Source organism: Physeter macrocephalus, chromosome 7 (genome assembly GCF_002837175.3).
Source record: "Physeter macrocephalus isolate SW-GA chromosome 7, ASM283717v5, whole genome shotgun sequence".
In the NCBI taxonomy this organism is placed as follows: domain Eukaryota; kingdom Metazoa; phylum Chordata; class Mammalia; order Artiodactyla; family Physeteridae; genus Physeter; species Physeter macrocephalus.
The window spans coordinates 34801816-34819433 of record NC_041220.1 but is presented as its reverse complement, the minus strand read 5'-3'; the positions used below and the strand labels follow the sequence as shown (position 1 = coordinate 34819433).

General features: G+C 35.9%; 1 protein-coding gene across 7 annotated transcripts in view; it reads left to right on the top strand.

Moving 5' to 3' along the window:
- ARFIP1 (ARF interacting protein 1) overlaps window positions 1-17618 on the top strand; it is a 130590-nt gene that overhangs the window by 83564 nt on the left and 29408 nt on the right. For all 7 annotated transcript variants that reach the window (XM_024126625.3, XM_024126620.3, XM_028491791.2 and 4 more), the window contains 2 exons: window positions 1882-2103; window positions 9767-9924. In XM_024126625.3, the coding sequence (XP_023982393.1) occupies window positions 1882-2103; window positions 9767-9924 (380 nt within the window). The remainder of the gene's footprint in view (window positions 1-1881; window positions 2104-9766; window positions 9925-17618) is intronic.

Here is a 17618-nt window from a genome sequence, read left to right as displayed (position 1 = left end):
TGCTGCCAGTGTCCTTGTCCCCATGGTGAAACAGAGCCACCCCCCCACCTCTGCAGGAGACCCTCCAACACTAGCAGGTAGGTCTGGTTCAGTCTCCTCCGCGGTCACTGCTCCTTCCCTGGGTCCTGATGCTCACACTGCTTTATGTGTGCCCTCCAAGAGTGGAGTCTCTGTTTTCCCCAGTCCTGTCAAAGTCCTGCAGTCAGTTCCCACTAGGCTTCAAAATCTGATTCTCTAGGAATTCCTCCTCCCGTTGCCGGACCCCCAGGTTGGGAAGCCTGATGTGGGGCTCAGAACCTTCACTCCAGTGGGTGGACTTCTGTGGTATAAGTGTTCGCCAGTCTGTGAGTCACCCACCCACCAGTTATGGGATTTGATTTGACTGTGATTGCGCCCCTCCTACCATCTCATTGTGGCTTCTCCTTTGTCTTTGTGTGTGGGGTATCTTTTTTGGTGAGTTCCAGTGTCTTCCTGTCGATGATTGTCCAGCAGCTTATTGTGATTCTGGTGTTCTCGCTGGAGGGAGTGAGAGCATGTCCTTCTACTCCGCCATCTTGGCTCCTCCTCTCTCTGCTTTTTAAAAAAAGAACTCCTTTATAAAAAAATGTTTATTCATAAAAATCCTTAGTTGATGATAAGAGAGAATGTGTCATGGAATTCATTTCCATTTTAAAACAGAAAAATATGAGTAGCTAAATATAAATTTATGTGTATTGACAAGGAAAAGTCTCAAGGTATTCGTTCTTAGAAAAGAAATGCTCAAGATATTATGTATAGCATAGCATGGGCTCATGTTTACTTTAAGAATATTATATATGTGATTATATAGGTTTAAAGGAGAGTCTAGACTACCCGTCAAACTATTAATAGTTTTCTACTATTTAGTCAAATTAAAGGACGGAAGAGGAATTTTGTTTTTATTTCATTCATTATTTTAACTTTTACAACAAATACGAATTCTGTGACCAAAACTTTGAAAGACATTATAAAAGAACAAATTTGCAAATTTTAAAAATTGCAAAACTTATTTACTACTTTTTAGAATATTTTTGTTAGATTTAAATGATAAGAATTATATTAATGCCCTACATTGTTACTCTAAAAATGTATTGTTCAGTAGTGAATTTGCTTGTAATTTTTTATTTCTAGCAAAAATAACTAGAAAACTTATTTTCATGTGCTCTAAAGTTAGGTACTTTAAAAAATTGTAAGTTCCTGTATCATTATTTCTGGGACAGAGATAGAATAACATAGAGTAGAATAACATAATTTAATTTTATCTGGGCAAAAGTAGAAGAATTCAGGAATCTGTAATCTCTACCTCTTTCTCTTTCTCTGTCCCTCCCCCCTTCCCTCCCTCCCCACCTTCTCTTTCTTCTTTCTCCTTCCTTTCTTCCCCTCATTCTTCCTACTCACACACATATACACAGCTATTTAAGGGGAAAATAGAAGGAAGAAAAGCATTTGAAACCAATAGGAGAGTAGAATTTTGGTATTCTTATTATTCCTATATTAATAGTCCAGTATTGTTCTTAAATCAGTGCCAAGTATCTCGGTTGTTTTCAATAATCTACTGAAGTGCACAAAGCTTGAAATATGATTATGTGAGAGAGCTCATCTGGCAGTATATAAACTAGCTAGATAAGTCTTAAAACTTCCTCTAATAAGTAATAGTTAATAAACATGTCTGATAAATTTACTTTCTGAGTCCTGATGAACCTCTAAGGGGGCTGACAATTTTCAGTTTGTTAGGCTAGCTTGTTTGAAGCCAAAAATGGTGTATGCCATATGCTCCAGCATTTGCACTCTGGATTGCTGTATTAGTGTTTTTTCTTTTGTTCTTTTTTTCTTCCTAAACAAAGTATATCTTTCCACTTTTAGTGCACTCGACAAATTATCTCTGAGAAGCTGGGCCGTGGATCAAGAACTGTGGACCTTGAACTTGAAGCTCAGATTGATATATTAAGAGATAACAAGAAAAAATATGAAAATATTCTAAAACTGGCTCAGACATTGTCAACCCAGCTTTTCCAGATGGTGCATACCCAAAGGCAACTCGGAGATGCATTTGCTGACCTGAGTTTGAAGTCACTAGAACTCCATGTAAGATTATTTGAAAGAACTATTGGGGGGTGAGGGGGATGAAAATGGCAATAGGAGTATACTAAGAGGTAAGTTGTTACATTTCTGATTTGCTGAATTCTTAATAAAATTGTAATCTTGTGGTGTTCTTTAAGATATTTCATATAATTTTCAAGAAGGCCCAACTGACTTCTGTCAACATAGTGGTCCAGTTTTACCCTAAAGAAGATGTCATCTGGAGGTTTCAGAGGAAGGGAACTTGGTAGAGGAAAGGAAAAAGAGTACTCAGCTTGCTTGAGCCTAGAAAGAATCATAGCTATGTATATAGCTGGGCGTGGGTAAAAAGTAAATTCAGGCACCTATTGAAAATCTCCTGCGTAGTCTCTGAATGTCCTGAGCAAAGAGTAGCTTGCTTGACTGGACTTGTGATACACTTTTACTGAAATCATTAGTGTAAAATTATGAATTTTAGAATGAAATTATTTTTCTGTATATATCTATATATATATAAGTATTCAGCAAAGCATTATTAACAATTTCTAATGGTATCTTAAGTGACTCCTTTTACGTCTTTTTTTTTTCCTCACTTGGAGCCAAAAGGTACAGATATTCCTTGCCTACAGACTTCTAACTTGTACAGTTAGATAATTTAGAGCATTAAATCATTTGCTAATACCTAGAATCTTGGACAAAGAAAGTTTGGCTACAGATGACAATGTTGAGAAAAACATTGAGATTCGGTTCTGAGTCATTAGACAGTCAAAAAGAAGAATGAAACTAATATTTAGGAAGCTGAGTTATCATAACAGCTGCAATTATTGAGTATCCACAATTGCAATATAATGGGCTAGGTGCTTTCTAACCATTATATCATGTAATTTATCTAACACTGCAAGAAATGTTATCCACTTTTTATAGATGAGGAAGTTGAGGCCAAGGTTACGTAGTTTTTATAAACTCACAAAACAAAAGATAGAATTGGAATTTATATCCATGCCTTTTTGTTTCTCCGTAATCTCTTTTTTTTAATATAAGAATTAATAGCATTTAAAAAAAATATTTATTTTTTGGCTGCGTCGGGTCTTAGTTGCAGCACACAGTGCACAGGCTCTTTGTTGAGGTGCGCAGGCTCCAGAGAAAGTGGGCTTGGTAGTTGTGGTGCATGGGCTCTCTAGTTGTGGTGTGCAGGCTCAGTTGCCCCATGGCATGTGGGATCTTAGTTCCCCGACCAGAGATTGAACCAGCGTCCTCTGCATTGCAAGACAGATTCTTAACCACTGGATCACAAGGGAAGTCCCTTTCCATGATCTCTTGCTGTCTCTTTAAGTGGAAGCTTTAGATGGTCTGTGACCCAGAGAAAAATCCCCACAGTATGGAGAGAGGTAGCCAGTGTATAGGGTCTGGGGAAGTGTTGCAGTAATGTTATCACTGATTCTATATTCAGTAGAACCTATTAATTATAATAGTTAACAGAGATTGGGGACTTACCATACACCAGATACAGTGGTTTATATGTGTATTAGCTCATCTAATGCTCAGTCCTAGCTAGTAGTACTTTTATTATCTTTCTTTTACAGATGTGAAGTCCTTTTTTTTTTAAACAGAACTGAGAGGGTAATCCTCAGTATCCAAGTCCATTGGACCCAGTTTGAATTTTTGAGTTTTTTATTTGAGCATTTTTAACTCTTTGTAAGGATTGGTATTTCATGACTTTATTCTTTCTTGGAGGTCTTCCAATGAGAAAATTTACTTATGTTTTCAATAGAATAAAACTTATCTTGCAACTACCATATGGGTTCATTGGAAATCAGACATGATATGGGATCTTAATGATCCTATTTTCCTATATCATTTTGCTGTTTCACCGTTTTAGGAATTATTTCATTATTACTCATCAGTTTTTTCCTACCATGTTAAAAATGACTAAGACCAAAAAAAAAAAAAGACTAAGACAATAAGAAAACTAAAGAATGACAGCATTGCCTAGAAGAATGATACAATAGTAAGATAAATACTTTCTGTTTGTTTGCATTGCCAAAAAGAAATCTGGAGAAACTATTTATGTAGTTGTTTTTTTTTTAATGTTCATGCAACAAAATTAAGAATTTTGGAATTTTTCATTTGTGCACATAATGGAAATAGACTACAATACTAGATGAATACATTTCACAATTATTACACAAATCAGAAGATGACTGCAAAGAGATAGCAGTATTGACTCTTAACAATGATGGCAAAATTGATAATATCAGTGAAATTATGGCTATAAGTATTCCAATGATGATATCCTACATGAATTTTCTTTAAGAGTCATTGAATAACAATGTATTTTTAAGGACAAAAGGAAATACGGTATTGTATTAGTCAAGATTCTCCAGAGAAACAGAATCAACAGGATATATAGCTATATAGAGATTTATTTTAAGAAATTGGTTCACATGATTGGCAAGGCTGCTACATCCAAAATCTGCAGGGTAGGCTGGCAGGCTGGAGACCCAGGAAAGAGTAGCAAGCAGTATAAGTCCAAAGGTAGTCTGCTAGCAGAATTCTTTCTTGCCCAGGGGAGGTCAGTCGTTGTTCTGTTAAGGTCTTCAACTGATTGCATGACACCCCCTCACGTTATGGAGGGCAGTCTGCTTTACTGACAGTACACCAATTAAAGTATAAGTCTCATTCAGAAACACCCTCACAGAAACATCAGAATAATGTCTGACCAGATATTTGGACACCATGACCCAACCAAGTTGATGCACAAACTATCCCAGGTATTTTCATTCAGTTAGTTGTTCAACAGGAACAACTCCAACATGCAACATTTTTTTAAAGAATCTGGACCATCCTGTTTTGCTTCCTGTTTTGCTAAGAAGACATGATATTACTTCTTTTATGATACTTATGCACCAAAATGTACTTGATATATTTGTTAGTGAACAAATGCTGAAAGTGTGTATACAAAAGTGATTTGAAGGAAATATATAATATAGAAATTTTTCAAAATTCATTGAATTGAACATTCTAATTGGTATTTATAAATGTAAAAGTAATGGTAAACTAGAACCTACTGGAGATGAATTTGAAATCTGGAATCAGCATTTACAAGGAGGATGTTTTTGTATCATTCAAGGTTTTCCAGAGAAAGAGAATCAATAGGAGATACACACACACACACACACACACCCAAAAGATTTATTTTAAGGAATTGGCTGACACTGTTATAGGGATTGGCAAGTCTGCAATCCATAGGGTAGGCCAGAAGGCTGGAAACTTGGACAAGATTTCTGTTACACTGTTAAGACGGAATTCCTTCTTCTCCAGGAAACCTCAAACTTTTGCTCTTAAGACCTTCAGCTGAGGGCTTCCCTGGTGGCGCAGTGGTTGAGAGTCCACCTGCCGATGCAGGGGATGTGGGTTCGTGCCCCGGTCCGGGAGGATCCCACATGCCGGGGAGTGCCTGGGCCCGTGAGCCATGGCCGCTGAGCCTGCGCGTCCGGAGCCTGTGCTCCGCAACGGGAGAGGCCACAACAGTGAGAGGCCCGCATACCGCAAAAAAAAAAAAAAAGACCTTCAGCTGATTAGATGAGGCCCATCATGTTATGGAGGATAATCTCCTTAAAGTCAACTTTAAACCACGTCTTCAGTGTTTATCATCGTAAATGTTGATCACATCACAAAATCTGCACCTTCATAGCAACATCTAGACGGATGTTGACCAAACAGCTGGACACCATAGTCTTAACAAGTGGGCACATAAAATTAACCATCACAGTCCACTCTTTGTCAACTTAGCAGCACTTATATGCATCTCTTTAAACCACACTTAATCTCCAAATCAAGACAATAAAGTCTTACTTCCCCCTAATGTGATATAACTACCTTGTGTACTATCAAAGACACAGTAACTCTTTCCCTAGAAGATGATGCAAAGTCCTTGGGTGAGGATCACTTTTTTCCTTGATCTCCTGAAACTTACATACTATGGTGTTAACAATAGCTATATACCATGATGTAAAGTTAATATATCTTATGTGTTAAGGGAGGAAAGATAAGAGAGGGAAGAAAACAAAGGTACTTGCTTTACACACACACATACACGAACATTCATAACAAAGTAAGGAAGAAATAAGAATTATAGTCCTCACTTCTACAAATGGTCACATGGTTGTAGCTTCTTCCATTACCCATTCCATACTGCATTTGCTCTCAGGTAGCACCTCAGTCTGTGGTGGTTCTTTGCCTGGTGAGGTGACCCACACCATCATTCCTGAAAGGTCCAGACCATTAGCAGTCCTTCCTGAAATGGGCTGTTGTAGTTTTCCATTGAAATTAATCACAGGACATGGTAGTAGTAAGGGATCACCTGGGTTCCAGGCTTACTCTTCCTTACCTCCATTGTGGAGGGGCAGTCTAAATTCTTCTTGGTAATCAGGATCAGTTACACCCGCCAACACAGTAACTCCCTTCTTTGCCTGTTGGTTCTTTTTGAGGAAAAGTTTATAGAGTACAGCAGTGAAGAGCTGGAGTCCACTTCCTTCCACCTTATGCCATATTAACTGAGATTCCTGGAAAATACATAGTGCAGGGGCTGGCACATAGCGGCACTAGATAAATTATGATGGTTATGATAGCTGTTGTTGAGATTGTGACATTTGGGGGTTGAGGAAGAATTTATAGATTAGTCCAGTTTCTTCATTTTCTAGAGAAACAACCAATATCCAGCAGTAAAAAAAGTCAAATCTCCTGAAGGGGATAGGAAATGATCTTTTAATGAATGCCTGTCATCTGTCAGAAACTTTATACAGGTTGCCTTGTTACACTTCCTGTCAAGCTTGTAAGGGAATTATCTTCATTTTATTAGTAAGGAAATGGAGGCCCAAAGAATTTGAGTTATTCATGGGAGACACAAATCCATTGAGTGGCAGAATCAAGACATGAATTCCCAAACTGTTTGAATTTCCAAACTAGACTTTTACCATTTTATCACATGCCTTCTTCCTCCTAGTTCTGTTGTACCATGGCACCTTATTAGATTGCATTTTCTCAATTTAGAGGGTAACATCTACATTGAGATTAGGAAAGTTTCCACAGTCCGAATTACTGTCAATTATTGATTAGTTCTTGTGATTCTAGTTTTTTACTGCTCTGTATTATTGTTTAAAATTACTCATTTGTTATTAATTAGGTAATAATTTCTATTACTAAAACTTGATGTTTTAGGTCCAATAATATGCTTCTGTTATTTAGTCCTAATGTATAAGTTGAATGGGAAATGGTGGTCATTTATATTTGGTAAATTTACATCTGATAAATATTGTAAATAATGTAGGAGCTGCTGAAGAGAAAAAAAGTTCAAGTGTTTTGAAACTTCATTCTCTATATATATAAAGCAAGTAAATTTTTAGATCAAGGAGTTATGTTGGCCTTTCTTCTTCACTGACAGATTAGAACTACAGCCCTGTTCTTGATATGTATACCCTTTGACTATTATAATAATGTGTAAAATACCCCTGTCCAACTGAGAATACTAAAATAACATCAACTAAATGAAGTTTGAGGCATGTTTTATTTTATTTTCATTGCCAAAACATATTTAATTATGTATTTATAATGCATATACATATGTATATTTATTTATTTCTAGTGTCCTAATTGTTTTGTAACATTTACTACTATGTCTCTTGTACCTTACTATTAAAAAAGCTTTTTTAGGGGCTTCCCTGGTGGTGCAGTGGTTGAGAGTCCGCCTGCCGATGCAGGGGACACGGGTTCGTGCCCCGGTCCGGGAAGATCCCACATGCCGTGGAGCAGCTGGGCCCGTGAGCCATGGCCACTGAGCCTGTGCATCCAGAGCCTGCGCTCTGCAAAGGGAGAGGCCACAACAGTGAGAGGCCCGCATACCGGAAAAAAAAAAAAAAAAAAGCTTTTTTATTTTAGCCAATTAAGTTTCCAAATTATGCAGTAAAATCTGAACTTTTATACACATTTTCATCACAGAATTATGGGCGAGATTTACATTCATGAAACAGAACAGTGTCCATTTTCTCCTCCTGTCTGCTTTGAATTTAGGGCTGTTTTTCTCATCTGTAAATATAGGATTCCAAATCCTGCTGTATAACATATCAATCCGCTGTGATTTCATCTTACAGTACACTAGTTTTTTTTGTTTATTTGTTGTTAGTAAAAGCACAGCTTTCTAGGTTATATAGATCTCCCTGTGGCTAAATTAGGACTTCTGGCATTTTCAAAGTTAATAATGTGGAATTGTGGATGTTGAGAACTTTTAACAATGAACAGTGTTACAGGGATATGATACAATGATATATACTTTGTTATACGGTGAATAGAAAAACTATGATATTTATATCCAACTCAATTTCATATTTTTCTTCCTCTTATTTGGTGATTTTTAAATTTTGCCTTTTACCTCTTAATGAACACCAAAGAAAATAAGAACAGTTGTGTGAACTCTAAGGTTTTTTTTTATGTTTTCTCCTATATTCTATTTCCAGCAACATTTATTTAGTCTTCAGTATTGTAACCTAGCTTGTAAAAATGGTGCCAAAACTCTTCAGCTTTTCTGCCTTTTATTTTAGTTTTTACATACATTGATTGATAGTCCTTTTATGTAATCCTTATCTGCCAATATTTGCAAATCAAGGGCTCTACAATTTTGAAGACTGAGTTCCAAGTAAAGAGTTACATGGACCTCTCTTAGATGGAAAATGCTTTTAGCATAATAAAGATAATTTTACTTTCTGTATTTATTAATTATTGAATATTCTGTCACCTGGAAATTTAATTGTAGCTATAGCACTAACATTAAATTTGCATCTTCTAAAATTCTAGTTAATTTAATATTACATTATTTTTTTCAGCTGAAATTTAAAAATGTTTTTAACAAACTCACAATTCTCAAATTGAATGATATATCTTATAATAAGATATGATCAAAGTTTTTATTTGGTCAGATGTGATTAGTTAACAGATAATCTGTTAACTAATCAAACTTAGACTGGAAAGCTTTCTCTGCTCAAAATTTAGAGTTAGTCCTTGCCATTCATATGTTAAGGAGTCATGTGTAATGTTTGCTAAGCTAAGACTCAGTTTATTCAGAGAGAATGAACTAAAACTGGTGTTGAGTGATCCTTCCTCAGCTGTTTGTCCAGATAGATCTGAGTTTGGGAGTCAACTGGTTGCTAAGTTTACAAAGAAATGTGTATTGTTAATATTTATACTTTAAGGAGATTCAGTCAAAACACAAAAACTGCAATCTATTTTATGTCTGAAAGTTTTAGCCAATTGTTACCTAATTTGGTTGTGAAAGTTAAAGTTTCTCTGATTAATAATCTGCTATATTTTTCTTCTTAACAGCTGTGCTTACAGTATAATAGAAACAAAACGTAGAAATGAAAATAATTTTTCTAGTACAAAGTAGTTTCACTTTTTAAAATTATTTGATTTTAGCTATGCCTCAGAGCTGAACAATTTGGTTTATTCGACTTTTTCTGTAATTCTATAGCTAGTTGTGATTTAGATTCCTATTTATTTATTTAAACATTGAAAGAGAAAACTTCGAAAGCTAGATTTCTATATCAGATATTTTCCCAATAGTGATATATTTGAGATTTTCTTTAGTTACATTTACTAATTTGTAACTGGATAAATTAAGATGACTTTTTTGTTTTAGGAAGAATTTGGCTATAATGCAGATACACAGAAACTGCTGGCTAAAAATGGAGAAACTCTTCTAGGAGCCATTAATTTTTTCATTGCCAGTGTGAACACTTTGGTGAATAAAACAATTGAGGATACATTAATGACTGTGAAACAGTATGAAAGTGCCAGGTAGGTATAGATTTTCATTATATTGTCTGTTTTACCAGGTGGTACATAATTCGATTAAGGTTTTGGGTTGCAAATAAGAGAAGCTGACTCTGGCCAATATGGGCAGAAAAAGAATTTATTAGAAGGTTATAGGGTAGCCCACAGAGCTAACAGAAAGGCAGGAGAACAGATTCTAGAAACAAGCAAGAACCAAAGCCAAGTTAATGCCTTGGAAGAATCTAATTAGGGTACTTGATGCTGCTACAGCTCCCATAAATAAAAATTTCCAAAAGGCTCCTGAGTACTTTGCTTCATTGCGTTGAAAGTATCCGGTTGAGCATTGGCCATGTGCCCAAACCCTGCCTGCTAGGGAATAGGGAGGTGGAGGAGCTCCTGGCTTCAGCTTCCTTGGAAGAGGACAGGGCCTTGTGTTCTGCCAGCTAGATACCAGATGCCCTTTCTAATCTGGCCTAAGCCTGCCTCTTCAACCGTACTACCACTGCTTCCCTATAAGCAGTTACACTGCTTCCGCAACAGCCAGACTCATAGTTTCAATTTCTCTTGAATATACTAGCTCATTTCTGCCTCCATGATTTTGTTTATGTTGGTTTTTCAGATTATAACCAGCCTTCAAACTCTTCCAAATTTTACCTTTTACATAAATTATTTACCTTATATTTTCATAGTTGTTTATAATGCAGTGTTTTCATACATCTTTTTATACACACACGATTTCTCTATCTCATAACCATGCTGTTAGGTAAACAAAATGCATATTAATAGGTACTTAGAAATGTCTAAAAAGTAACAGATCTATGATAGCATTTTTCAACTTTTGATTCCAGGCCCAATTTTTTTCCCCCACTCATTCCTGTTCCCTTTGAGTTTTTTTCCTCTGAACACTTGATTTCTTTATTTTCTGTTATACTTTTTATAGCATAGTTGAAGATAGTGCAAACTTTACCTTTTGGATATATAACTTTACTTTTGGCCTCTTGATGTAGTTTCACGATGTGAGAAATGCCTATGAAAACTCTAAACTCATCTAGTCTTTTTGCTATTGAGTGCTTATTCTTAAGTATATATGTCCTTATGCTTTATAGAGCTAAAAGTCCAAACCATTTGGAAAGTTAACTTTTTTTTTCTTAAAATTTATTGGTGGTAGTTACTGAAAACATTTTTGTACCTTATAAACACTTACACAATTCCAATTCAAGCTATAAAAAGTTACTACCATGTTCTGTCTGTAGCTTGCCTTTTTACACACACCCTCCTTACTCTCCTGAAACTCTCTTTTTTTTTCTATTGAACTATAGTTGATTTACAGTATTGTGTTAGTTTCAGGTGTATAGCAAAATGATTCAGTTATGTATATTTTCTTGTTCAGATTCTTTTCCTTTATAGGTTATTACAAGATATTGAATATAGTTCCCTGTGCCATACAGTAAATCTTTGTTGTTTATGTATTTTATATATGGTGGTATGTATCTGTTATCCCTCCCCCCCTTTCCCCTTTTGTAACCAAAAGTTTGTTTTCTATGTGTGTCTGTTTCTGAGTTGTAAATAAGTTCATTTGTATTATTTTTTAGATTCCACAAATAAGTGATATCATGTAGTATTTGTCTTTCTCTGTCTGACTTAGTTCACTTAGTATGGTAATCTCTAGATCCATCCATGTTGCTACAAATGGCAATATTTCATTCTTTTTTATGGCTGAGTAGTATTCCATTGTATATATGTACCACATCTTTATCCATTCATCTGTCAATGAACACTTAGTTTGCTTCCATGTCTTGGCTATTGTAAGTAGTGTTGTTGTGAACATTGGGGTGCATGTATCTTTCTGAATTAGAGTTTTCATCTTTTCCAGATAAGAGCCCAGGAGTGGGATTGCTGGATCATATGGTAACTCTGTTTTTAGTTTTTTAAGGTACCTCTACTGTTTTCCGTAGTCGCTGCACCAATTTACAGTCCCACCAACAGTGTAGGATGGTAGGATGGTTCCCTTTTCTCCAGACCCCCTCTAGCATTTATTTATTATTTGTAGACTTTTTGATGATGGTCACTCTGATTGGTGTGAGGTGATACCTCATTGTAGTTTTGATTTGCATTTCTCTAATAATTAGAGATGTTGAGCAACCTTTCATGTGCCTAGTAGCCATCTGTATGTCTTCTCTGGAGAAATGTCTATTTAGGTCTTCTTCCCATTTTTTGATTGGGTTATTTTTTTGATATTGAGTTGTATGAGCTGTTTGTATATTTTGGAAATTAAATCCTTTTCGGTCACACTGTTTGCAAGTATTTTCTCCCAGTCCGTACATTGTCTTTTCATTTTGTTTATGGTTTCCTTTGCTGTGCAAAAGTTTATGTTTGATTAGGTCCCATTTGTTTATTTTTGCTTTTGTTTCTATTGCCTTGGGAGACTGATCTAAGAAAATATTGCTACAGTTGATGTCAGAGAATGTTTTACCTATGTTCTCTTCTAGGAGTTTTAAGGTGTCATGTTTTTTATTTAAGTCTTTAAGCCATTTTGAGTTTGTTTTTGCGTATGGTGTGAGGGTATGTTGTAACTTCATTGATTTACATGCAGCTGTCCAGCTTTCCCAACATCACTTGTGGAAGAGACTGTCTTTTCTCCATTGTATATTCTTGCCTCTTTTGTCAAAGATTAATTGACCATAGGTGTATGGGTTTATTTCTGGGCTCTCTGTTCTGTTCCATTGATCCATATGTCCATTTTTGTGCCAATACCACACTGTTTTGATTACTGTAGCTTTGTAGTATTATCTGAGGTCTGGGAGAGTTATGCCTCCTGCTTTGTTCTTTTTCCTCCAGATTGCTTTGGCGGTTCTGGGTCTTTTGTGGTTCCCTACAAATTTTAGGATTATTTGTTCTACTTCTGTGAAAAAAGTCATGGGTAATTTGAATAGCGATCTCATTAAATCTGTAGATTGCTTTAGGTAGTATGGCAATTTTAATAATATTAATTTTTTCCAATCCAAGAGTATGGGATATCTTTCCATTTCTGTGAGTCACCTTCAGTTTCCTTTATCAGTGTTTTATAGTTCTTAGCATATAGGTCTTTCACCTCCTTGGTTAGGTTTCTTCCTAGGTTTGTTTTATTGTGTTTTGTTTGATGCGATTTTAAACGGGATTTTTTATGGAAGGTTAACTTTTGATCTTTGCACAAGAAGAGATGCTTCTATCCTATGCTGTGTATGTAATTTTCAGTTTAGTATTAACATACTAAATCAGATTCTTACCAGATCTAAATCAGATTCTTAATGACTTGGATAGGAAGGTCAAGACAAATAGCTGTGGTTGTCAGGTGGGAGAAGGACACAGATGGACCTGTGTGCCTTGTTTAGGTTTTGGGCTTGTTTTTTTATTTTTCTTTATTGTTTGAAGTATTTACTAACATAGTATTAAAATCAGAAGGTGGGAAAAAAGAAACAGAAGAAATCTATCAATATGATTTCCCTTGATAACATTGCAGGAATGTCTCAATAAGGTATCTTTCAGTGGGACTTCCTTCAGTTCCCAGTAATTGGTTTTCCAGTCTCTGTTTAAATCCTTTCATGGGCATTGCCTGTATTTTTCAAAGTATATACATTATTTCAAAGTATATACATTTATTATGTAAATTTTTCACTTCTGTAAACCCTGGTTCTTTTCCAAATCTATCTATTCCTTATTCTTAGTATCCTAATTTGTTTTCCCTTTTACCTCTTTAATCATTTTAAGTACTCTTATTTTCTAGTCTAAAAAGATTATTTTAAATATGTGCTTTTGAAGATGAAAATTCTTTTGTTCCAAAAGTATCCCCTATCACTTCCCAGTTAAGAACTACATGAATCTAGTTTCTATCTCTCTACTTTGTAATTGTCCACCTGTCCTGAAATATATTTTAGCTACTATTTTTGGTTTTAGGTATTTTAAAATATAAAATATATTTCATTTGAAGCATGTCATATGTTTCTCTTCAGCCTTAATTTCTAACATGCTTTTAAAAATATTAACCCATATTAAAGAAAGACAAATATATTAGATGTCACTGTTCATACAGAAAACATTTTATATTTAATTTGCAAAGGAGAAAAATAAGCCTCTAGAAGTTAAATAGTTTGTTCCCAGGAATCAATTTTAAAGCCAAAATGTAAACTCATGGGCTCCTTATCTTCTATTTTTGATCATTAGGCCTCAAGCCTGAACTGGACTAATCTCAAATTTTCACATCTAATTATAAAAAATAATTTTCATGTCTTATGATGAGGAATCTGACTTAATGTACAATGTGATATAAAAATCTCAATTTATCCAATGTATAGGTTTGTTTAAAACTTTTGAGCAAAATTATAAACCAGGTTATATGTACTTGGTAGCTGGTTATCAGGAAACCTTTAGAATACCTCTGTGTGTACTTTAAAAACCAACAACAGTAATGACCTCACCCCATAGTTTATTCTCTTTTATTGAAATTGCAATATATGATTTTATTCATTAAGCTTAGCTTGGTGGTTAACTTTTCTGTACATTTATGGAGTAGCTGAGGCATTGACTAGTTGTAACACTAAAACATTGTCTGCTGAGGGATAACACTGAAAAAGAATCCCAGATTAAAAGTTTCTCAGTAGCTGAATTTTCTTCTCTGTCAAAACCAGAATTTATTGAGTTTTAGGGCAAGGGTCAGCTATTTGATCAGCACAAAAAGTGGCAGTTTAGGCAAATGTCCGGGTGGCCTTTTAATGCTCCCTATTATGTATTGTACAAGTGTTTCCTAGCTGTCTGGTGCTTCGTGTATAGAAAATCTTATAACAGCCCATTCAACACTTCTCCATAGCAGCACCAACAAGGGAGCCTATTGTGGTCAAAACTTTTCAGATGTGGACACCTGTTCTCTAGAAGCTTTATAGAAGCCATAAAGTAACCAGCTATCACTAACTTTATTGGTATGGACTCAGGGCAGACTGGCAACCTTGAAGTGAAGAGTTGCATTTTGAAAACATAGTATACTTCTCTCCCTGGTGTTAATGAGCACTGTTAGATAAGCTCTTAGGGGAAGTTTTACTTTGACACGATCTACAAACTGGATATAAATTAAAGGATATAAGGTCAGTATTATAACTTTGTGTTTAAATTAACTGCTGTTATTTAAAAGTATACCCGAGGCTATGAGGAATATTTGTCTTCACATCAAATCACCACACATTACTGTTTATTTTTGTCTACTTTTTTCTCTCTCACTTTTTTTTTTTACTGTTTTTAGTATGTTTGCTTCAGGCCATCCCTCTTCTAATTTGGCTGAAATAATAAGCACTCTAAAAATATTAGTTATTAGCAGGTGTCCCAAGTACTTTGTACATATATTTTTTTGTGGAGATTATTATTCCCATTTGTAGATGAAAAACTGAAGCAGAGAGAGAGAAAAAAAAAACTAGCTCAAGACATTAGAGCCAGTGAAGGGCAGAGTGGTCATGCAATTTGGCCATAGAACCCATGGAATTTAACTTGCTATTCCCATGTCAGTCTTGCCTCCTAAATTTTTAGTAACTGTCTCCTCGTCCTTAGCTTTACTGCCATTATCCTTCCTGATTCAGTGACTCATTTCTCTTTTGCCCACAGTCTTCTAATTGGCTTCCTTGCTTCTGATTTCTTAATCTTCTACTCTGGTCCATCCTCCATGCCTTATATTACCATTAGAGTCACCTTTCTATCCTGAGCGAATAGAATGTGTCACTTTCTAGATCAAAGTTCTTCCATGGCTTTCCGTCACTTGTCCTACTGGAGTCAATCTGATCCCTTTAATATGGCCTGTAAGGCCCTGCTTAATCTCAATCCTGCCTTCCTGTCTGATATTAATTCCTTTATCTTATTCCTACTTCAGGTTCTAAATTATTGAATTACTTCCCCAATGTGTCATGGTATCTTACAAATCTATGCCTTTGTTCACGCTTTTCTCTTCCTGAAATATTCTACCAATTTCCAGGCCCCAGTCCACCTCATAAACTCTTACCATCCTTTGAAATTTAATTGTTTTAATTCTCTTCTGAGATGCCTTTTCAGATGCCTGATTAAGTAATTCTTCCTCTTGATTTCCACCATACCTTATCTTCCTTCCCCCATGGCAGTATCCATTATCTCATTTTGTTGTCCTGTTTAAGAGCTTCTCTCCCTCTAGGCTGTTAGCTTCTGGAAGATAAGCTATGAAGATGAGCAGATAGTTTTCCTTTCTAGCACAGTGCCTGGAACATAGAATGTTAATACTTGATGTTTGTTGAATGAATCATTGTATCAATGAATGAACAAATGATATGCTTTTGACCCTGAAAGATAAAGTTACTAAATTCTGTACGAGTTGAGAATAAATTAGGCTTGGTGTGAGGGACTGATATGTTCTTCCTCGAGTCATATATACATTCTAGAGTAAGTTGTTTATTAATTCCTGAAATAGGAGATATGAATTGTACTATAGATATTTTAATAAAGAGCTTTAGCTTTAGGGCATAAGTTTGTGGTGCTGATTTTGACTAAATTAGAGATCACTTTGCTTCTTCCTAGCTGAGTACTGAATAGTTGACACTGCTGGATAAGTCACTGTTTAATTAGCAAGGTAATGCTATACCTACACGGGTGCTTTGACAGAGGTATTGTAAGGTGCTGTGGGATTGTGGTTTGTCGGTGGTGGGGTAATTATTTCAGTTAGTGGTGGGAGAGTATTAGGGGAGGCATCTCAGGGAGCACAAGGTGATAAGTGCTCTGTAGTAGATGCCACTGTCACGTTCTAAATACATGTTACGGAAATCCGTCTAGAGTTCCCATACGGTAGTCACTAGGCACATGTGTCTATGGATCATGAAATGTGGCTAGCCTGAATTGAGATGTGATGGAAGCTTAAAACACAATGGGGACTTCCCTGGTGGCACAGTGGTTAAGAATCTGCCTGCCAATGCAGGGGACACAGGTTTGAGCCCTGGTCCAGGAAGATCCCACATGCCACAGAGCAACTAAGCCCGTGCACCACAACTACTGAGCCTGAGCTCTAGAGCCCGCGAGCCACAGTTACTGAGCCCACACGCCACAACTACTGAAGCCCTCGTGCCTAGAACCCGTGCTCCACAACAAGAGAAGCCCCACAATGAGAAGCCCGTGCACCTCAACAAAGAGCATCCCCCGCTCGCCGCAACTAGAGAAAGCCTGCGCGCAGCAATGAAGACCCAATGCAGCCAAAAAATAAAATAAATTTTAAAACTTTTAATTAATTAATTAATTAATTTTTAAAAATGGATTTCAGAGACTCAGTCCCCCTCTCCCCGCAAAAGTAAAATAGTTTATTAGCAATTTTTTTGCATTGATATATGTTGCAGAGATAATATTTTGGATATATGGTGTAAAATTAAATATACTGTTAAACAGGAGAAGTTAACTTTTATTATTTTAACATGACTGCTAGAAAATTTAAGTTACATATGTGGCTTGCCTTATATTTCTGTTGTGCATTGCTGACCTAGACTATACTTTAAGAAGTGCCAGCCCCCAGTTAACTCCCTTTTACCCATTAGTTTATGTCATTCTAAAGTCTACTATCCCAACACAGCCAAAATTTAAAAAAAAAAAAGTCTACTATCCTCACCTGCTTTGCCTATCAATATTAACCAATTCGCATGGGGGGTTGATCACTACCCCAATCTTGCTAGCATTACGTTTTAACATCTGTT